The sequence below is a fragment of the Dromiciops gliroides genome, chromosome 2, assembly GCF_019393635.1.
Source record: "Dromiciops gliroides isolate mDroGli1 chromosome 2, mDroGli1.pri, whole genome shotgun sequence".
In the NCBI taxonomy this organism is placed as follows: domain Eukaryota; kingdom Metazoa; phylum Chordata; class Mammalia; order Microbiotheria; family Microbiotheriidae; genus Dromiciops; species Dromiciops gliroides.
Genome location: NC_057862.1, coordinates 297,493,399 through 297,516,799, shown reverse-complemented (window position 1 = coordinate 297,516,799; position 23,401 = coordinate 297,493,399). Strand labels below are relative to the sequence as shown.

The 23,401-nt window shown below is 40.6% G+C and overlaps 1 protein-coding gene across 2 annotated transcripts in view; it reads left to right on the top strand.

Annotated features, from left to right (window-relative positions):
* The window catches only part of LOC122741711 (cholesterol 24-hydroxylase), a 46,170-nt gene extending 24,996 nt beyond the window's left edge, over nt 1–21,174 (top strand). For both annotated transcript variants that reach the window (XM_043985438.1, XM_043985437.1), the window contains 8 exons: nt 1,129–1,285; nt 2,980–3,039; nt 5,480–5,552; nt 9,113–9,197; nt 13,958–14,071; nt 14,987–15,075; nt 17,405–17,471; nt 19,129–21,174. In XM_043985438.1, coding sequence (XP_043841373.1) covers nt 1,129–1,285; nt 2,980–3,039; nt 5,480–5,552; nt 9,113–9,197; nt 13,958–14,071; nt 14,987–15,075; nt 17,405–17,471; nt 19,129–19,272 — 789 coding nt within the window. In that variant the 3' untranslated portion in view covers nt 19,273–21,174. The remainder of the gene's footprint in view (nt 1–1,128; nt 1,286–2,979; nt 3,040–5,479; nt 5,553–9,112; nt 9,198–13,957; nt 14,072–14,986; nt 15,076–17,404; nt 17,472–19,128) is intronic.
* The last annotated feature ends 2,227 nt before the right edge of the window (nt 21,175–23,401 follow it).

Here is a 23,401-nt window from a genome sequence, read left to right as displayed (position 1 = left end):
GTGGAAGAGACTCTGTAACAGATTAGGGGAGGCAAAGCCCAGGAAAGAAAAATTGTGGCATCTATAAAATTTGGGGCTTCTTCTACCTGATCAGTGATTTAAAACTAAAACCACTTTATTTTTTTTAATTAAATTTTTTTTTTTAGTGAGACAATTGGGGTTAAGTGACTTGCCCAGTGTCACACAGCTAGTAAGTGTTAAGTGTCTGAGGCTGGATTTAAACTCAGGTACTCCTGACTCCAGGGCCAGTGCTCTATCCACTGTGCCACCTAGCTGCCCTTAAAACCACTTTCTTAATGTGCTGTTACCTTGTCTCCTCCACATTGGTACCTGAAGCACTCCACTTGGATCTGAATCCTCTACTTGCTTAGCCCCCATTGTCTCCTGATCCTGGCATTCAAGGTCCTTTATAATTAGGTTTAACCTTATTTTTCCATCCTCTTTGAATATCGCTCCCATTTTCCTGACCATTTGTTCAGAATGCTCCTGAAGGTGTTCCTGCCAAAATGTGAGTTGGACTAGATGACTTCCGAGATCCCTTGCAACTAAAAGATTTTGCCAACATGCTGTGTTCCAAGCAAACCAGACTAATTTCTGTACTCTTTTCTTATGCTGCCCTCACCCATCTCTGTGCCTTTCCTTATCCCTTTTTCTGTGCTGGAACCCCTGCTTCCCAACTCCATTTATGGGAAGTCCCCTCATTCTTTCAAAACCTCAGTTACCCGGGGCAGCTAGGTGGCGCAGTGGATAAAGCACTGGTCCTGGATTCAGGAGGACCTGAGTTCAAATCTGACCTCAGACACTTGACACTTACTAGCTGTGTGACTCTGGGCAAGTCACTTAACCCTCATTGCCCACCAAAAAACAAACAAAAAACCTCAGTTACCATTTCCTAACCCTCCCTTCTTATCACACTTTTTTGGGTTTGTTCCCCACCTCCACTTCCCCTCTCTTCACTGCACACATTAGATTATAAGCTCCTTCAGAGCAAGATCTGTTTGATATTTATCTTTACATCCCCAGGACCTAGCACAGGGCTTTGTACACAGCAAAACCTTAACGTGTCTTTTCTGAATTGAATGGAATTGTCCTCTGAAATAATGAAACAAAAATGAACACCCTGTTAAGTTTTCACCAGGGAAACGGAAGTTGATAAACAAGACCCGGGAGAGCATAAGGTTTCTGCGTCAGGTGGGAAAAGAATGGATCAAGTACAGGCGTGAAGCCATGCAGAATAACCAAGAGTTCCCACCAGATGTCATGATGCAAATGCTTAAAGGAGCAGGTAGATACATTTGCTTCCATTTCCCTTACAAGCTTACCCAAGAAAGAGAAAAAAACCTTGACCTTCAACTTAATTTTACTTTAAGGGCTTTGTAAAGAGGCAGAAAGGATGCTTACAATCAGCATTATTGTTATTACCTTAGTATTTCAATTCATTCAGGTGCCTATCCATAAAGCTCTGTCCTCTGTTGGTACATATTATAACCTTTCCAAAACTTTCTTATGCATAACTCTTGTTTGTATCCTGTCAAAAATCTTTCACAGAAGATCCGCCTTTTAGGATGAAAGCCTCACACTAGGTCTTTTACCATTTCATGAGGCCCAAGGTAGCACCTTGAATGTCTAGCCATTGTCTTCGTATGACTGGTTCACCTCTTTTTCTGATTCCGTGCTTCCTGCCAAGGTTTTTAATGCCACCTCCTACAAGAAATTCATTGCTGATAATGTGGTCCTACCTCCTTGCGTGGACCATGTGTCTCTCCATGACCCTTTAGGTCACTTCCAATTTTTGTTTCTTTCTTGGAATGATTTTTTTTTCATTTTATTACATGAAAAAATTTAACTGATCTCTGTTTAAACAATTTTAATAATTTATAAATAAAATATAATAATGATACATAATATAATAAAATTATAACAATTTATTTAAAATAATTTAACCAATTATAATAATATAAGCTTTGAGTTTGTTTTAAAATTTGTGTCAAGGCAACAGAAGGGAATGTCTCTACTAATTGCAAGGAAATCTTCACTGATTTACAAATCCTTCAACTTCATGAACCTTCGTCTGATTGTTCTTACCCTGTCCATTCCCAATGATGATATGAAATAGGTTTTTGGTTGGTCTCCTTGCCCGTGAATCATTTCCCCATATTCTGTAAGCTCAGTTACAATTCCATTTCAGGCAACTGTCTTTTTTGACTATGTCTCTCCCTTCCTGGCTTCCTCTCTTTCTTCAGAGAAGAAGAGGAGGAAGAGGTTGAGAGAGATTCATCGTGAGTTTTGGTGATGAATCTCCCAGCCACAGCAATTCTCAGACCATTTACTAAGGTATAGAGGATTGCAATCTTCATTGATGAAGAGGGTATCCCTATCAAACAAATTACAGAGCATTGAAATTTTCAGGGAGATAAATGAATTAAAAAGGTGTGAGTAAATTTTTATAGAATTTCCAAGGAGGGAACAAATACTTCTGACTGGGGGTGGGATTTAAGGAAACTTTGTGACCTTGCCTTTGAAGGATGAGTAGAATGCCAGAGAAATGGGGAAGGGTGTTTTAGAAAGAGGCAGTGTCATTAAATATGTAATTATTTTAATATGTGAAGCAACAATTATTTTTGCTAAACTTTAATTTTATTATTTTCTTAATTAGTAATTTTTCCCTACTTCACATTGAATACACCAAAAAGAAAAATTAGACCCTCATACCAATCAGAATAGTCAAACAAAGCAACTTCTTATATTAACCATGTACTAAAGCATATTTCATTCTCCATCTTGAATACCATATCTATCTATCCAGAGGTGGGTAGCATGCTTCATCACCAATCCTTTGGAATCGTGGTTGGTCATTGCATTGATCAGTCTTTTAAAGTTGTTTTTCTGTGCAGTGTTATTATTATATAAATTGTTCTTCTGGTTTAAGCAATGATGATCTTAATGTCATATTAATAGTCTTTCCCTTGTCTTTTGCAGCTGAAGAAGGGACAAATGATGAATTTCTGGTGGACAATTTTGTCACTTTCCTCATTGCTGGTTTGTAATCCCTTAATTTCTTGGGGCAAATTAAAAAAGAAAAAAAGAAAAACTTGTCATTTTAGTCTTTGACCCTAAAAGGAAAATTTTTCTCTTTATCTTAATAAGAATTGGGTAACTAGAGTCCAACTAAAGACAGGGGCTAATGTGAGCCCGTTTTCTAGTTTGCATATCATTTTCATATTGGATGTGAATGCTAGAAAAGGTCTCAGAATATAGAGTCCTAAAATGTAAGAGCTAGAATGGGCCTTAAAATTTTAGACCAAAGAATGTTGGATCAGGAAAGCATCCATCTTAGGCTAAGAATTAAAAATGGCAGAGACTAAATGGGGTCTAATCTTCTAGCCCAGTGCTACATAACTAGATTTATACTTGGTCACATGATGCTTTTAGCTGGGAAATTGAACACTAACATTATCTGGCCAAACAATGACTTTACTGTGGATCTCAATAATCCCCCCCATTTTCAAGATGAGGAAACTTGGGAAGGGAAGGGAAGGGAAGGGAAATGATTTATACTAGGCCTCACGGCAAGTTATTAGCAGAACTGGGACTCAAACCCAGGTGTCCTAACTCAACCCAATCTACTGTATACTATATAGATGTCAAAATATTAGGTTATGATAGCAATGAATAACTTTCCATTTTATTTTTCTAATATAGGTGAACCTTCCTAATTTAGGTTCTACCTATCAAGAATTTTTGGTCATTGAGACAAAGACTGAGCTGAAGCTGAGCTATTATCTAGGAAGCAAATGTATAATATAAATAAGTTTCCAGGGTCTTGGTACTTTAATCATCACAGTAGTTGTGAGATCTTGTGATTATCTGGTGCTTTGCAATTCATACAATATTTTATATATGCAATCTCATTTAAACTGCATAATAAACTTCTGGGTAAGTAGTACAAATATCATTCCCATTTTGTTGAGAAAACTGAGGCTTAGGTTAAATGACTTGACCATGGCTGCACCACCAATAAATAACAGGCTAGCAAAAGAACTCAGGTCCTCCGATTTCAAATCCAATGTCCATCCACAACATCAGGCAGTCTCCGTCATGTTGTTAAGTCAGCATTTTCAGAGGTTCATTGGCTTTAGGACTGGAAAGGACTCTAGTGATTTAGTTAGTCCAAATCCCTCATTTTACAGATAAGGAAATGTAAGGGGAAGTAATGAGCTCAGCATCACAGAGCCTGACTCAATAATAATAATAATAATAATTTTTTGTGGGGCAATGAGGGTTAAGTGACTTGCCCAGGGTCACACAGCTACTAAGTGTCAAGTGTCTGAGGTCAGATTTGAACTCAGGTCCTCCTGAATCCAGGGCCAGTGCTTTATCCATCTAGCTGCCCTCAATAATTAATTGTTAATGGATGAGTGGTGTACCAGCTGCCAGGAAATTTAGTCTCTGGTCTTGGCTCAGCCATGACTAGTTCTGTGTTTTTATGTGACTCATTTCCTTTTTCTGGGTCTCAGTTTCTTCTGTGAAATCAATCAATAAACATTTATCAAACAACTACTATGTTCCAGGCACTATGCTGAGTGCAAAGGATATAAAAAGAGGCAAAAGATAGTCCCTGCCCTCAACAAGCTTATAATCTAATAGAGACAAAATGCAAACAAATCTATACAAAGCAAGCTATAAACAGAATAAAGAGGAAGTAGTTGAAAGAAGGAAGTCACAGGAATTAAGAGGGTTGGGGAAGGCTTCTTGTAGAAGGTGGGATTTTAGTTGAGACTTAAAGGAAGCCAGGGAGGTCAGTAGTCAGAGGGAAATGAGGAGTTTGGATGAGTTGACCTCTCAGCTCTCTCCCTGCTTGATCATTCTGTGACTCTATGATTCTAGAACCATTCTAACTCTAACATTCTGTGACTCAGGGATTCTAGGGATTTTTTCCTATTCTGATAGTCTTTGGTTTTGTGATCTAAATGTACTTCAAGTTGCAGTATTATAAATTTAGCAATACGATTTGTTTAGCTCTAAAATTCATTTCATTCATTCAACAAGAACTTATTAAAAGCCTGCTTTGTGTTGGGGAATGAGGGAGATGATTTATTAAGTAATTTGAACCTAGTCCTTGTGCTTTTAGTCCTTACAAGTAGTATGTGTCAGTGACTCTAATGCCTCAGCAACTTTGACAATAAGTGGGAGATATATAACACTTGGGCATCTAGGTGGCTCAGTGGATAGAGTCAAGAAGTCCTGAATCAAGTCCCATCATACACACTAGGTGTATGACCATGGGCAAGTCACTTAGACTCTATTTGCCTCAGTTTCCTCATCTGTAAAATAGGAATAATTATAGTGTCTACTTCCCAGAGGTGTTGTGATGATCAGATGAGACAAGATTTGTAAGGTGCCTTGCAAACCATAAGGTGCTATATAAACGTTAGCTATTTCTTATTCCTTTCACCATTTTTTTTTGTTGTTGTTTCAGGATCTGAAACTTCTTCCAATCAGGTATTATTTGTATTAATGGAACTGCAACGACATCCAGAAATAGTAGAACGGTAAGTCGTTGGCATTTGAGTTTGGTGTTTCTTGAGGATTATCTAGCCAGGATATTAATTTATTGCTTATAACTTTCTGGGCAAAGATTCTGTATTATAGGATATTCATGGTTTATATGAAGTATGGACTCGCTGTGGAGGTGTTGAAATTAGTGCTGAGCAGTTCTTGATGGGGGCAGCTTCAAGATTCATCTCAACTACCACAAGAGGCCTTTCCTAGTCTCTCTGGGCAGCTAAGGGGCACAGTGGTTACAGTGCTGGGCCTGGAGTCAGGAAAACCCAAATTTATCCAGCTTCAAATACTGCCTAGCTGTATGACCTTGGACAAGTTAGTGAACTTCTGTTTGCCTCAGTTTCTTCAACTGTAAAATGGGGGTAATAATAGCACCTCTTTCCCAGGGTTGTTAGGATCATACCATGAGATAATATTTGTAAATCACTTAGTATACTAATATTCCTGGCACATTGCTGTTAAATTATTTTTCAGTTAGCTGGTGCAGCTAGGTGGCGCAGTGGATAAAGCACCGGCCCTGGATTCAGGAGTACCTGAGTTCAAATCCGGCCTCAGACACTTGACACTTACTAGCTGTGTGACTCTGGGCAAATCACTTAACCCCCATTGCCCCCGCAAAAAAAAAAAAATTCAGTTATGTCCAACTTTCCACAATCCCATTTGGGTATTTTTTTGTTTTGGCAAAAATACTGGTTTGCCATTTCCCTCTCCAGCCCATTTTACAAATGAGAAATGGAGGCAAACTGGGTTAAGTGACTTGCCCAGGGTCACACAGCTAGTAAGTGTCTGAGTTTAGATTTGAACTCAGGAAGATGAGTTTTTCTGGTTCCAAGCCCAATGCTCTATTCACTATGCCACCTAGCTTCCTTCTTGACTCACAGTAGGCATTAAATAAATGCTCGTTTATTTCTTTCCTTCCTTCCCAACTGCTATTGCCTTGCCTTTCAAGGTTACCTTTTATTTAATTTGTATATATCTTGTATGTATACCTACATATGTACATGTTATCTCCCTTATTAGATTGTAAGATTCTTGAAGGCAATGACTGTTTTGCTTTTCTATTTGCACTTTAACTCTTAGCACAGTTGTTTTTCAGTCATTCAGTCATGCCCAATTCTTTATGATGTTGTGGTTCACAGCACAACAATACTGCCCATGGGGTTTTCTTGGCAAAGATGCTAGAGTAGTTTTCTACTTCCTTTTCCAGTAGATTAAGGCAAATAGAACTTAAGTGACTTGGCCAGGGTCACACAGCTAAGTGTCTAAGGACAGATTTGAATTCAGGTCTATCTCACTCCAAGCCCAGCCAGCATTCTATCAATAGAGTCATCTAACGGACACTTAGCACAATGCCTGACACATGAATTCATTGCTTGATTGACAGTGATAGATTCTCCACAGAATATCTTTTTTTTTTTTTTGGGGGTGAAGCAATTGGGGTTAAGTGACTTGCCCAGGGTCACACAGCTAGTAAGTGTCAAGGGTTTGAGGTCGGATTTGAACTCAGGTCCTTCTGAATCCAGGGCCAGTGCTCTATCCACTGTGCCACCTAGCCGCCCCCAGAATATCTTTTACAACAGAAAAAAATATCTTGGGCAGGTATACATTTCCCCACTTTATGTCTTGATTGGTAGTGATAGAGGATCATTGAACAAAGTTATCTATGGTTGCCTCTATCAAGGAATTTTTTAAAAGAGGATATTATTTTTTTCAAATAGCATGTAAAATAGTTTTTTATTTTATTTTAATTTATTTATTTTTTTTTGTGAAATAGTTTTTAACATTACCTTTTTTTTTTTTTTTTAGTGAGGCAATTGGGGTTAAGTGACTTGCCCAGGGTCACACAGCTAGTAAGTGTTAAGTGTCTGAGGCCGGATTTGAACTCAGGTCCTCCTGACTCCAGGGCCGGTGCTCTATCCACTGCGCCACCTAGCCGCCCCTTAACATTAACTTTTAAAAATTTTGAGTTCCAAGTTCTCTCCCTCACACTCCTTCCCAATCCCTGAGATGGTAAACAATTTGATATATGTTATACATCTGCAATCTCATGCAAAACAAATTTTCACTTTAGTCATGTTGGGAAAGAAAACAGATTTTAAAAACTATGAAAAAATAAAGAATGTGAAAAATATGCTTCGATTGTCTTCACACTCCATCAAGTCTTTCTCTGGAGGTGGATAGCATTTTTCATGAGTTCTTTGGAATTGTCTTGGATCATTGTATTTCTGAGAATAACTAAGTCATTCACAGTTGATCACCCTATGGTACTGCTGTTACTATGTACAATGTTTTCTTGGTTCTGCTCACTTCACTTTGCATCAGTTCGTGTAGGTCTTTTCAGGTGTTTCTGAAAGCATCCTGCTCATTATTTCTTATAGTACAACAGTGTACCATTATAATCATATACTACAATTTCTTCAGCCATTCCCCAGTTGATGGACATCCCCTCAATGTCTGATTCTTTGTCATCACAAAAGGAGCTGCTATAATGTACATATAGGTCCTTTCCCCTTTTTTAAAATCAAGAACATTTTAAAGATCTTTCAAATTTTTTTCTATTGGTGTCTTTTATTTTTTTTGTCACCCACTTTTTCTTTCCCTCCTCTTTTCTCCCGCTCTTACACTATCATTGCAGAAATGGAAGGGGGCTAAACAGTACTGAGGGCCATTTGGTGTTTTTCCTTCCTTTGAGGGTTACAGGAGCCAAACTTAAAATCATGATGATCTTCATATTTATAGTGCTGTAGTTTAAAAGCTGGAAGGGACCTCAGAAGCTCCTCATTTGGTGGATGGGGAAACTGAGGCTTAAAGAGATTTAGTTTCTAGCAAAGTCACACAGAGCACAGAGAGGGTCTGAAGTAAAACTTATCTTCCTGAGTTCAAATCTGACCTCAGACACTTACTAGCTGTGTGACCCTGGGCAAGTCACTTAGCCTCTGTTTGCCTCAGTTTCCTCAACTGTAAAATGGGGATAATAATAGCATCTACCTCCCAGAGTTGTTGTGAGGATCAAATAAGATACTAATTATGAAGGGCTTAGCACAGTGCCTGATACATACTAAGTCCTATATAAATATCAGCCATTGTTATTAACACAGTCTGTCATAGGGACCATAGTCAAAGCCATTCTTCCAGACTGGTAGAACTTGTGAGAACTTGTTACATGTAGCCTTTGAGAACCCAAAGTCATCCTAGTTCAAGATAAAGCACCAAAGTGATATTTCCACATGATAACTCTTTTAATCGTGAGAGAGAACCATCGTTCCTCTCCTAGCTTTCTCCATTTCCTTTAATCACCCTCTAATGACAAAGATTTAAGTCTCATCACTGGAGGGTTGAATAGTATAGGCAAAGGACCGAATACCATGTCACATGAGGAGTAGAAGTAGAGAATCTCTAAGATGAGCAGGACCCCAGAGACCACCAGGCTCTGCACATCTTGAACAGAAACCCCCTCTATAACCTCCTTGATAGTGTTTGAATCTAATTGAATGTGGAAACACTTGGAGAATAGTTTCTCACTGTTCCTTTTTGATTTCTCCAATAGACTTCGTGCTGAGTTGGATGAAGTTATTGGTTCCAAAATAAACATTGAATATCAAGACATTGGAAAGTTGCAGTACCTCTCACAGGTATAGAAATCTACAAACATGGCTCAGAGCCATGAAGAAACAGCTCCTGAATTTGAGAGTTGTACTTCCGGCTCAGCTGTACAACTTGTTCAGCCATTCCCCAATGGATGGGCATCCCCTCAATTTCCAATTCTTTGCCATCACAAAAAGAGCTGCTATAAACATTTTTGTATAATAGAGATTCTTTCAAGGACTTCTGCCTTGATTTGAGACCTTAGCTGATGAGGGTGTTCTTGCCTTTCCCAAGTGTGCTGGAAATTCACAAACCATAGAGCCCACACTTTACACCTAATAACTGAACTCAGTAAACTCCATGTTAACAATTGGAACCTCATTTAAACCCAGAGTTATAATTAGGATATGGCACACAGAGCTGAAACATAGACGGTACTTAGAGCATTTGTATTTTTTCAGCAGGTTAGAAACAACCAATGGGTTAGGTAGATAGCCAACCTCTAGGTGTTCTACTCCCTCTGTCTGGAAGTCCTCTGGCATCCCTGCACCATGGCCTCTTTCATCCATGTTATGATTATTCCTGTTCTCTTTCCTAAGGGTCTAAACTCACATTCCCAGTGGTCTCATAGCCATTATGCCCCTCCTCTCAGTGTTGATGTTCTACCCACCTTATCTGCCCAAACCCAATGCTGTATATTCTTGCTATATTTCAGAGTTCAGAGAAATAATTGCTGCCACATCCCTGCCTGCTTCCTCTATTATCTATATTTATATATTTATTTATGTATTTATTTATTTTTGCAGGGTAATGGGGGTTAAGTGACTTGCCCAGGGTCACACAGCTAGTAAATGTCAAGTGTCTGAGGCCAGATTTGAACTCAGGTACTCCTGAATCCAGGGCCAGTGCTTTATACACTGTGCCACCTAGCTGCCCCTATATTTATTTTTTAATTAAATTTTATTTTAAAAAATTAACCAAAATCTGTCTTCTCTCCCTCCCTCCTGTACCTCATCCCCATTGAAAAAGAATGAAAAGAAAAGCCCTTGTAACAAATATACATAGTCAGACAAAAAAAAAATTCCTACATTAGCCATGTCAAAAAAAAGATGTCTCAGTTTGCACTTTGAGTCCATTACCTCTCTGTCAGGAGGTGAGTAACATGTTTCATCATGAATGAGGCCTCTGGGATTGTGTTTGGTGTGTATTAATCAGAGTTCTTAAGTCTTTCAATGTGTTTTCCCAATGTTCTTATTATAGAAATTGTTCTGGTCACTTCACCATTCATCAGTTCATATAAGTCTTTCCAGGTTTCTCTGAAACCATCACTCTTATCATTTCTTACAGAAAGGCAATACTTCATCCCGCTCACACCACAACTTGTTCAGCCATTCCCCAGTTGATGGACACCCACTCAATTTTTGGTTCTCTGCACCACAAAAAAGCTATTATACATGCATACATGCATGCATATGTATATGTATTCTACTTAAGACTCATTTTCCTCTTTCTTGTTTTCTTTGGGGTATAGACCTAGTAGTGATGTCACTGAGTTATGCAATTAGTAACTTTTTAGACATTATGTCCATTGCTTTCCAGAATTGCTGCATCCATTCTTAGCCCTCTCCAAATTCTTCCTTTTGGCTGAGCAACAGGGTTGTAGGACAGATCCCTTATGGTTAGGCCTCCCCTACCAGAATGAGACTATACCCCAGTGGGGTAGACTGGCCATACTGCATCACCAGGCCAGGTTCCAGATTTGGAAAATGAGAGGGATGGATTAGTTAATCTTTAAGGTCCCTTATTTCGCCTGCATTTTCATTTCATTTTGGCCAAGGCTTTTTTTTTCTTCCCAAGGCTTTAAAATAATTTTTTTTATTACTTATGCCTGTAGGAGAAGAAGCATTTCAAACACAGGTAGAAAATTATATTGCCATGAAGAATTCTCCTCTTCAATCTGTGCAAGGTTAAGCATTTTAATACAGTTGGAAGAAACAAACAAAAACCAAATGAGACTAGGAGACAAGCTAAATGAAGCTACAGAAAGTTGGGAAACAGGGTATAGATACAAAGTTTAGTTAACCAGATGGAGTGTATGAATTGTGACTAGAACATTTGGGGAACAATTGATTTCTTTTTTTGTGGTCACTGAGGGTTAAGCGACTTGCCCAGGGTCACAAAGCTAGTAAGTGTCAAGTGTCTGTGCCCGGATTTGAACTCAGGTCCTCCTGAATCCAGGGCCAGTGTTTTATCCACTGCACCACCTAGCTGCCCCAACAATTAACATTTTAATAGATAAAGTAATTACTGCAAGTGGGTCTAGTGCTTTCCATTGTTCTGTCTAGAGATAGCAAAGTTTCCTGTGGCAAAATATGTTTCTTATAGACTTTCAGGGTAGCAATGTTTAACCTACCTATAGACCTTTGCAGTAATGTCAAACTCAACATAAAACCAAAAAGGAAAGCCTAGAACCCTTCTCTCTGCCATACTTCCCTCTATTTGTACTCCTAGAATAGAAAGCTTGTCAGCTAACGTCCTCATTTGTGGCCAAGGGAGCCCCGTGGAGGCAAGGACCATGGGAAAGACCCTGTTCCTTGGAAAGGGATTAAAAGTAGTTGTTTGCTTGGACAAAAGTGTAGGAAAAGTGGTAATGACCAACCAGAACCCCAAGACCTAGGACAATGACAAATATAGTCAACAAGCTTTTATTAAGCACCTGTTCTGTGCTAACTGCTGGAAATACAAAAAGGGCAAAAAACAGTCTTTTCTTTCAAGAGGCTCAGTCTAATGGAGGAAACATGTACAAATATGATATAATCACAATGAATTGGAGAGAATCACAAAAGCAAGGCACTAGCATTAAGGGGGATTGGTAAACGCTTCTTGTAGAAGGTGAGATTTTAGCTGAGACTTAAAGGAAATCAGTGAAACCAGAAGGTGGAGTTGAGGAGGGAAAGAATTCCAGGCTTAGGAGACAGTCAGCAAAATGCCCAGAGTCAGGAAATAGACTGTCTTGTGCAAGGAATAGCAAGGAGACCAGTGTTACTGGATTGAAGAATACATGTAGAAGAGTAAGTTGTAAGTAGACTGGAAAGGTAGAAGAGTTCAAATTATGAAGGGGTTTTAAAAGCCAAACAGGATTTTATTTTGTATTCCAGAGGTAATTGAAGTCATGGAAGTTTACTGAATAGGATGGTGACATGGTCAATCCTGTACTTTTGGAAGACTTAATTTGATAGCTGAAGGGAGGAAAGCCAAGTTGGGACAGAGAGATCAAAAGGAAGACTTTCTAAATAGTCTCAGGTGTGAGATGAGGAGGGCCTGCACCAGAATAGTGGGCGGCATCAACAGAGAAAGGAGAATGTGCAAGAGGAGTTCTGAAGGTAGAATTGACAGGACTTGGCAAGTAACTGGATCTGTAAGTTGAGCATGTGAGAAGTTGAGGACCATACCTTGGTTTCAAGCCTGAATGACTGAGACAATGGTAGTCCCCTTGACAATAAAAGGGATGTTAGGAAGAAGGGGGTGGGTGCTAGGGGGAAAGACATTACCTATATGACTTTGAATAGATCACTTAATCTTAAACAAGGGAGTTGAACTAAATCAACTCTAAGATCCCTTCTCTAAATCTGTAATCTTATGGAATTTGTTGTCAAACCAGTCATTTGTTTGCCAAGATTTGAAACAAGTTTCCTTACTTGCACCTGAACTCTTTTCATCATAGTATATCTTGGAGTGAATTCTAAACTCATGGAACTTAGAGTCTAATAGGAGGAGGACACAAAAATTGATGTTTGTAACACCATGAGGGGGCCAGGTAGAAGGCACAGTGGATAGAGCACTGGGCCTAGAGTTAGGAATATGTCTCCCTGAGTTCAAATTCAGCCATACACAACTTACTAGGTATGTGACCCTGGGCAAGTCACTTAACCCCGTATGCCTCAGTTTTTTTATCTGTAAAATGAGCAAGAGAAGGAAATGGCAACACAATCCCAAGTGGGGTCAAGAAGAGTTGGATATGACTGAAGTGACTGAACAACAACAAACAGCAAAGTACTAGGAGGAAGTGTGGAAAGAATGATTTACTCAGGTGGTGCAGTGGATAAAGCACTGGCCCTGGATTCAGGAGGACCTGAATTCAAATCCAACCTCAGACACTTGACACTTACTAGCTGTGTGACCCTGGGCAAGTCACTTAACCCTCACTGCCCTGCAAAAAAAAACAACAACAAAAAAAGAATGATTTACTCCTGCCTCTTACACTTGCTAACAACGTGACTATGAGCAAGTCTGAAACTATTTTCCTGAATAAGGAAGATGAGACTGGCAGTATGGGATGGATGACTTGGAAGAGGCAGAAAATGGAAGCAGGATGGGCTGGTTAGGATGTTACTAAAATGGCTCGGGTAGGGATAATTAGGCTAGGCTGATTGATGTCCAGTGGCATTAGAAAACAGGATCATAGGAAAAGAAATTTAGAGCTAAAAGGGAACCTAAAGATCATTAAGTTCAAATTCCTTATTTTACAAATGAGGAAGCTCAGTTCCAGAGAGGTTAAATGACTTTCCCAAGATCACACAGTTAAATGTCTGTGTCGGGATTCAAATATGGGACTCCCTGACTCCAAGTCCAGCATGCCATATGAGAAAGAGGTTATAGAAGTAGAAAGGACAAGACTTGGCAACTGCTTCGATATGAGAATTGGGAGAGATGAGACTCAAAATTATGAGACTCAAAAATTGTTTTTCCTTCTTGTCTGTGTTTTTCTGTACGGAGGGCTAATTGCCCTTCTAATGTATTTCTCCAGATTCTCAAAGAAGTTCTCAGGTTATATCCTCCTGTAACAGGAACTGTACGGTGGCTGGAGAAGGACTTTGTGGTCGATGATGGCCTTCTAATCCCAGGATGCACCTCATTATGTGTATGTATGTCTATCTTTTCATAACTGGCTGTGAGGGGAAGCTTGACAAGTCAACTGAGAACCTTGGAGTTAGGGCAACATGCTAGTAATGAATGGAAAGGAAGGCATCAAATTTTCAAAGTGCCAGAAGCTCCCTTTTGAGTACTGGGTCCTGATGCTTCCCTGGAAAATGGGAGACTCCTTGGAACTCTGCACTCCTCAAAGGTTCACCTTTAAAAAGTAACTTATGGGGGCAGCTAGGTGGTGCAGTGGATAAAGCACCGGCCCTGTATTCAGGAAGACCTGAGTTCAAACCTGGCCTCAGACACTTGACACGTGCTAGCTGTGTGACCCTGGGCAAGTCACTTAACCCTTCTTGCCCCGCCAAAAAAAAAAAAAGTGACATACAAATCAAGTACCATTGTGAGCAGGGTGAACTGGGAGTGGCAAGGAGGAAGTCCAGCTGATCTTCTATGCCTTCTCACTTCCTTTTTTAGAAATGCCTTGAGTTCATATGGCACTTTCTAGTGTACACAGCACTTTCCATAGAATAGGCAGAGGTGGAAAGGGCCTTATGATTCTAGAACATAGAATATCAGAGCTTGAAGCAACCTTGGGGGAATAAATGGTTAAGTTCTTTCATTTCATTTCATTTTGAGGCCAAGAGGAGTTACCTGTTCAAGGGTAAGAGACAAGGCAAGGCTAGGATATTGACTTCCAGATTCATACTCTTTCCCCAGCATTGCCTCTCATTTACCACAATGGCAAAGAGATTTTTGTTCAGAGAGATACATTAGACCCCGTTTAAGATTTGGCCTATGTTTTGACTATGATGGGGCTCACTGGGGGATGTCCTTGTTCATATGGTGATTTCACTGTAGCTGGGCTATGGATCCCTGTGAATAGGGAGTAACAGAAGCTTCATTTGGTCAACAGTTCACTACCTATGCAATGGGCAGGATGGAGATTTACTTTGAGGATCCCTTGACTTTTAATCCAGACCGGTTCAGTCCTGAAGCTTTCAAGTAAGTACATTTTAAAAACACTAAAAGAAGAAACCCCTTTGAAAAAAGGCATGATTTCACTTGATTCTTACCTAATAGTGAATAGGTAGTGATAGATGACACAAAGTAAGTTGTCAAGTGGTTTTCTTTTTTTTTCTTTTTTCTTTTTTTTTTAGTGAGGCAATTGGGGTTAAGTGACTTGCCCAGGGTCACACAGCTAGTCACTGTTAAGTGTTTGAGGCCGGATTTGAACTCAGGTACTCCTGACTCCAGGGCCGGTGCTCTATCCACTGTGCCACCTAGCTGCCCCTGTCAAGTGGTTTTGAGATAGACTAGGGAATAAGAGGATGCTCACAGCAACTGACTTTATTTTCTCAATAAAATGTAAGGCCCAAACCTTCCCTTATGAGGGGCTGGGGGTTGAGGAGAGAAGAAAAGGTTTGGAACAAATACTGTGGGATGTGTGATAGAGAATCAATCAACAAATAAAGGTGATTGCCTTGCTTCAGCAACCACCTAGTTAAGAATAGATAACATAAATTTGTAGTAGACCCTCTCAGTACAATTGCTCAAGTCAGAGAGATTGTGAGTTACATTCTGAACTCCTTAAAAAAGATGGAAGGGGTGGCTAGGTGGCACAGTGAATAAAGCACTGACCCTGGATTCAGGAGTACCTGAGTTCAAATCCGGCCTCAGACACTTGACACAGCTGTGTGACCCTGGGCAAGTCACTTAACCCCCATTGCACTGCAGAAAAACCAAAAAAAAAAAAAAAACCAAAAAGATTCTTTGGGGGCAGCTAGGTGGCACAGTGGATAGAGCACCGGCCCTGGAGTCAGGAGTACCTGAGTTCAAATCCAGCCTCAGACATTTGACACTTACTAGCTGTGTGACCCTGGGCAAGTCACTTAACCCCAATTGCCTCACCAAAAAAAAAAAAAAAAAGATGGAAGACTGACCTGGAGGCTGGAAACTGTTGACAACCAGGTTCCAGACCGGGTGATATAGACAAATGGGATGAATTTCAAGATGGTGGCCCAGGGAGGATCTGGAAGGAGCAGTGAGAAACAAGGAATATACCCACTATTTCTGGCCAGGTTTGTTGGGGGATTTGACATAAGTTACCGTGAGCAACACTGAAAAAGGTGGCAAGGGAGTAAGATGTCTTCAGGAGATTTCTGTAAATGCAAGAAGTTGGGGAAAATATAATCAGAAGATATCTAGGATCATGTTAGTGATAGATTGAGAGACCAGGAAAGCATAATAGAAGGGGAGGGAAGAAAGTAGAATAGGTATTAGGGAAGCAGTAAGGCTGAGGGATGAAAATTGGGAAGAATTGCTAGAGAAAGGACTTTTTTTTGCCTTGAAAGGCAGTGACTCTGACTTGAGAATAGGGAATAGGAGTGTTGTTTGCTCGTCTAAGGATAGAGGCAGGATCAACTATGAAGCATCTTGTAAATCAGCTCCAAGGTCAGAAAACTGAAAATGCTTCTATAGGTAGTGAGTATATCTGAGATGAAACTGCCTCAGTGATTGGAGGAGGGCGTTGAAAGGTTGGTGGGTGTGGCATTTGGTGAAGAAAGGAGGGCTGAACAGTTACCATTTGCAGTTTCCATCTCTAGACAGAGCCTTCATTGTTAGCCAGCTAGGGAGAAATCATGGTGGTCAACATGAAGAAGTCTTGGGAGAGAGGGGAGGGGCAGATGGATAAGACAATATCATCCCCTTCTTCAAGTACTCAAAGAGTTGGCATGTGGGAAGAGGTGTTGAATTTAGTCTGCAAAGCTCTAGAAGGTGGAATTAGAATCAAGATTGTAAGATCAGAATGGAAGACCAGCAGCAACAGGAGGCAGATTGTAACCCAAGATAAGGAAGGATTCATAACAATATAACTGTTGGAGGCAGCTAGGTGGTGCAGTGGATAAAGCACTGGCCCTGGATTCAGGAGGACCTGAGTTCAAATCTGGCCTAAGACACTTGACACTTACTAGCTGTGTGACCCTGGGCAAGTCACTTAACCCTCATTGCCCCTCCCCTCCCCCAAAAGTATAACTGTCCATAATTAGAATCTACCACCTTCTTAGGGCCTACAGGGTTCAAGTAAAGGATGGATGATTGCCCGACACAGGTGTTATAGAGAATATTCCTCTGTGGTTGGACCCTACTGGGGCCCCTTCAAACTATAAGGCTCTCAGAGTCATTTATTCCTCTGGGGTACCTGTTGCCTATGGGAACAGCTTTCTGCTGTAATTATATGTAAGTCTTCTGAGGTGGGAGTGGTCCCTGACCTGAGTGCTATAAAGAGGTCTCTGCTATCAATTGTGTGGTTAACCATCTTTTCCTTTTCTAGACCGAATTTTACCTACTTTCCATTTTCTTTGGGGCCAAGATCCTGCATTGGTCAATATTTTTCACAGGTAACAAATGACTATCATTTACTACCTTACTTCCAGAACAGTTAGGCATCAATGAATAGAATTCCAGACCTGGAGTTAGGAAGACCTGAGTTCAACTCCAGCCTCAGACATTTACTAGCTCTGTGACCCTGGGCAAGTCATTTATCCACTGTCTGCCTCAGTTTCCTTATCTGTAATAGCACCTACCTCCTGGGGCTGTTGTGAGAATCAAATGAGATATTTGTTAAGTGCTTTGCAAATCTTCTAGCTATCATTATTATGTTATGTAAAAAATGACTCATTTCCTTGGGGGAGCCCTTCAAGCAAAGGTTAGGGAATTACTGGTCAAGGATTTTGTAGAAAGGAGGCGTTAACGCTTCTGGTGGAGAGCCAACACGGCTCCTTGGGCAAATAGCTTCCTCCTTTGGACTTTAGTTTCTTCTTTTGCAAAAAGAGGATACTTAACTAAATAACCCTCTAGCTTTGACATCCTCTAAGAAGTTTGACATTTTATAAGGAATATGACTTTGTCTCAGGTTTATAGTCAGCAAACATGTATTAAATATTTGCTGGATGTGAAGCCCTGTATTGAGCAAAGTGGGAGATAGGAAGATGAATGAATCATAAGCATTGCTGTCAAGGAGAGAGAAGACAGGGATTCAAATAGCTCTACCAGCTGACCTTTATATGGGACTTTATTAAGTGCTTTGCTGACATGATCTCATTCAATCGTTATGCCTGATCTGTGAGGGAGGACACGAGTCCCCATTTTACAGATGAGGAAACAGACTTAGATTCTCTTGCTCAGCATCATCCAGTGAGTAAGGAGCAGAGCCCAAGTGTTCTGGTTCCAATTCTGGTGATTTTTTTTTTTCACTCTTCCACTATTAATTTGTGCTTGGGATAAAGGGAGGGTAAGGGAATAAGCATTTATATAGTGCCTATTGCATGCCTGGCACTGTGCTAAGCACTTTTACAGATATTATTTCGTTTGATCCTCACAACAATCATTAGAGGCAGGTGCTATTATTATGCCCATTTTAGAGTTGAAGAAACTGAGGCAAACAAAGGTTAAGTGACTCGCCCAGGGTTACACAGTGTCTGAGGCTGCAAATGAACTCTAGTCTTCCTGATTCCTGGCCTCCAAATTCTAACCCCACCCCACCCCATCCCCCTCACCCTCATGCTCTAAACCAGGGCTTCTTAAACTTTTTCCACTGGCAATGCCTTTGCCCCTGAGAAATTTTTAAGCGACCTTGGGTATATAGGTATATAAAATAGGTATACGTTACCTTTTACTATTGCCAAATTTTTCACAACCCCCACATTCAGCTACATGATCCCATATGGAGTTGTCACCTATAGTTTAAGAAGCTTTGCCATGAGCTTCCTCAAGAGAAAGGTATAAAGAACATGCCAGGAAAAATTTGAGAGGATTGGGATCACTTCCCCTGGGGAGATTAGGGAGGGCTTCATGGGTCTTGGAGAAAGGGAAGGATTTCTATGGTCATAGCTGGGGAAGAAGGAGAATAGATGGTACTGGAATCTTCTTTCCCCAGCCTGATGATATCACCGGGGGCTTTGTGAGTCCTTTCCACCATGACAGATTTCTGAGTAACAGCTTTAATAGCAAAATAGTGGCACTGTTACTGACCCATTATTTTTCCTTCATGTATAGATGGAGGTGAAAGTGCTGATAGCCAAACTCTTTCAGAGGCTGGAGCTTCAGATGATCCCAGGACAGGACTTTGGAGTATTGGATTCCATTACTCTGAAGCCCAAGCATGGACTGGTCTGCACCCTCAAGCCCCGGGGAAGTTAGGAAGGCTTTCTCTGGTCATAAAGGACATCTCTGGTTCAGCCTCTAAATGTTGGTTTCTTTAGATCACGGCTTCTTAAATTTTTTCTACTCACGACCCTTTTCACCCAAGAAATTTTTACGTGACCCCGGGTATATAGGTATATAAAATAGGTATGCATAACCTTTTATTGTTGCCAAATTTTTCATGACCCCCCCACATTCAGTTATGCAACCCGATATGGGGTTGTGACCCACACTTTAAGAAATTTTGCTTTAGATGTCATGGACCTTTCCCAGAATAGAATTTGGAACCAGAGGTTTCTGATTAAGACAGCTGCTGGAATATAGGTTGCTAAAATATTGGATCTCAAAGGCCCAACTTGCAAGAAGCTCTCTGCCATGTAAAGCTGAGAATCATGTAATGGATAGTGCTAGATTAGGAGCCAGGAAAATGTGGGGTCCTATCCTGCCCCAGATACTTAGTAGCTCTGTAATGTTGGGGAAGTCACTAGACTCATCTCTGTTTCCTTATGTGTAAAAATGAGAATTATAATAACAACAACATCTAGTTTCACAGGTTTATTTTGAAAATCCAATGAAGTTAGGTATGTGAAGGGCTTTGCAGATTTCAAGATGCTACATAAATGCCAGCTATGATGGGGAATTAGGATACCTTTGTCTTGGGATTCATGAGAAAATAATCATCTTTACCTACATTATGATTGAGAAGGGTCCTGGTGAAGGGCAAAGAACTGATCAAAGTTGAACTCAAAAGATGAAGTAATCAGAACCTAAAACAATCAGAGAAGTTTCTTCCTTCTTGTAGTCTGAGGATTGTTCAGACTTGTTGCACCTCAGCTTCAGAGGCTGCATTGAGTGCATAGCCATCTGCAAACAAAAACACATGTACCAATACTCCCTCCACTTTAGTTTTGGCTTATGGCCTTTTCAAGTTGAAGAATTTACCATCCTTGTGGTAGCTGACCTTGATGCTGTGTTCATCCTCATTGAAGGCATTTACCAACGTGGAAAACCGTGCTAAAAAGCATGGGAGCAAGCACACAGTCTTGTTTCACTCTATTGGTGATTGGGAAAGTGTGCCAATTCTCTGCTGCTTGTGATAATTTTGGCCAAACAATTAATACTAAGAAAACACAGGTGCTCTATCAGTCAGCATCACACCATCCATATGTGGAACCGTTAGTAACAGCAAATGGAGAAGTTTTGAATGCTGTGGATAAGTTCCCTTATCATGGCAGTGTGAGAAAATAATTATTAATAAATTTTTTTTGGTGGCCCTTACCCCCCCCCCCCCCACACACTTTGGGATGTTTAGCTCAGGAAGTTTAGCTAGTCTCTTTCAGAGCCAATGAAAAAGTACATTAGAGATGAGGCTCTTTGAGACTAGCTCAGTGAAGTAAGGAGATAGAAACCACACCTATCTGAAAGCACCTTTGCCCTCAGGGAATCTGTCTTTACACTAGACCCTGACATCATCACTGTAGAGCTCATTTTAATATGAACCACCCTCAAGTCGCATCAATCAATGGAATTGAATGACACTGACCAATTAAGCTTTGATCAGTGTGTAGAGACATGCCTCTATCAAAAGAGGATAAAAGGCAAGCTCAGAGGAGGCTCCTAGCCAATGCCATCTTGGAACTCACTTTTGGTATGAACCTGCCTGGTTGGTGAGCACTCTCCTAATTAGGTAATGTAGGGCTTGAGGCCATGTGTGCTCTCTCTCTTAGAAATAGGGCACTGGGGAGTTTTCAGTTTGGTTTATATGCCATGTGGTCAACTCTATACTAACATTAGGGACAGCTAGGTGGCACAGTGGATAGAGCACCAGTCCTGGATTCAGGAGGACCTGAGTTCAAAACTGGCCTCAGACCCTTGACACTTACTAGCTGTGTGACCCTGGGCAAGTCATTTAACCCCAATTACCTCACCAAAAAACCCCAAAAAACAAACAAACAAAAAAACCCTCTATACTAACATTTAATATGATTTAATAAATGCTTAATATCAAACACTGGTGCAATGGCCATTAATTTATAAGTAGCAATATTTTAGAAACCCCAGCCTAGTTCCCCAATAATTTAGACAGAAACAGCTAGCCCCACAATAGTAACAATACTTTCCAGGGACTGTGGTAAAAATTATTTGTGGTAAATATTAATATCAAAAGTTTTAGCTGAATCATTTGGGAGGGGCCACACCTGGCCCACCCTGAGATTACATATGCTACTGAGAAGGACCCTCCCTTTTGGGGGAGGAAAAACTAAACGCCACCTGAAGGGAGGCAACTTCTGGTAGGCGGGGCATGTTCAAGAGCTCTTGCTCTTTTGGCCTGGTGGATGAGTCTGGTGGCATCCTGGACCTGGCGGTGGCACGTGTTTTGCTCTGTTTCAGGTGATTGCTGTTCTAATGAATAACTGTAGACTGACCGGGGTTGGTGAGTTTAACCCTAAATTCCTTTGAACTAGCTTAATTGGGAACACTCTGGGATTGCATAGGCTAAGCTTAGAGTTAAGACTATTAAAAGTAAAAGAATCCCTCATATTTCCGGGACCCTAATATTAAGGCGAGTCACCCAAATAACGCTCTGTATATCAAATTTTGGCCCTCACAGGATGTACACATTGATGATGATGTTAATGTACACATTGCCAGAGATAGCTCAGCATTTGGGAGGCTCTGAAGGAAAGTGTGGGAGAGAAGAGGTACTAGACTGACTACCAAACTGAATGTCTACAGAGCCATTGTGCTGACCTCATTGTTATATACCTGTGAGACCTGGACAGTATGCCAGCACCATGACAGGAAACTATTCACTTTTACTTGAATTGTCTTAGGAAGGTTCTGAAGATCACAAGGCAGCATAAGATACCAGACACTCATGTCCTCTCTCCAGCTAAACTGCCAAGCATTCAAACTCTACTGCAGAGAGCACAACTCCAATGGGCTGACCACATTGTTTGAATGCCAAATGTATGCTTGTCTAAAAGACTTTTAATGGAGAACTCACAGGAGGCCAGCACTCATGTGGTGATCAGGAAAAACAAAATAAAATAAAAGGACACTCTTGAGATTCTCTCTTAAGAACTTTGGAAGTGGGGGCAGCTAGGTGGCACAGTGGATAATGTACCAGCTCTGGATTCAGGAGGACCTGAGTTCAAATCTGGCCTCAGACATTTACTAGCTTTGTGACCCTCATTACCCTGCCCCCCCCCCAAACAAAAAACAACTTTGGAAGTGATTGTGTGACATAGGAGATGCTGGTAAAGGACTGCCCAGTATGGCATGCCCCATCAGAGAAAGAGCTGTGCTCTATGAGCAAAGTAGAATTAAAGTAGCTAAAAAGAAATGTGAGATGCGCAAATTTGAAGAATCCAACCCAAATGTTCACATGGACAATTTGTGCCTGACCTATGGTAGAGCATTCTGAACTTGGATTGGTCTGATCAGCCACAGTCAGACACGCTATAACTTGACTCTAACAAGGTAATGTCATTTTAGTCCTTTTGGAGAATGAAGGACAACAACCAACCAAAACCAACTCAGACTAAATCTGAATCTGGTAATCTGGTCAAAGTAATCTAGTCAAAGGAGATCAACTGAGAGCCTCCCACCCTTGCCCAATCACCACACTTATTACTTCAGGGAAGATTGTTCCTGGGCTGCACTGAAGAGAAGGGAATGGGACATGGTTTAGGAATCGGTAGTAAAGAAAAATTAATCCAAGGTCTTCCTGTTAGAATAATTTAAATTAATTAAAACTAAAATTATTTTAAAATCTCTTTTTTCTAAAAGAAGTATGGAGAGTGAATTTACTTTCACATTTGTTACCAAGACCTCTGAAAAAAGTAAGCACACCTCAGTTCTCCATGACCACAGAGGACATTTACGGGTAATGGCCAGGTAGGTGGCAGGCTGCCAAAATGCAATTGTAACCCATTTTACACTGTGCCCACTATCACTAACTGAATAAACAATAGCACCCTAACTTTCAGAACCACAGAACCTCCAAGCCGGGGATAGTTGGAGCCACTGCTGATACCTAGGCCTCTACCCTAAGTGTCTACTTTGACATCACTAGACCTGAGCATTTGGGGGTCTTGATTATAGCCCCTCCTAAAAGGGTAGA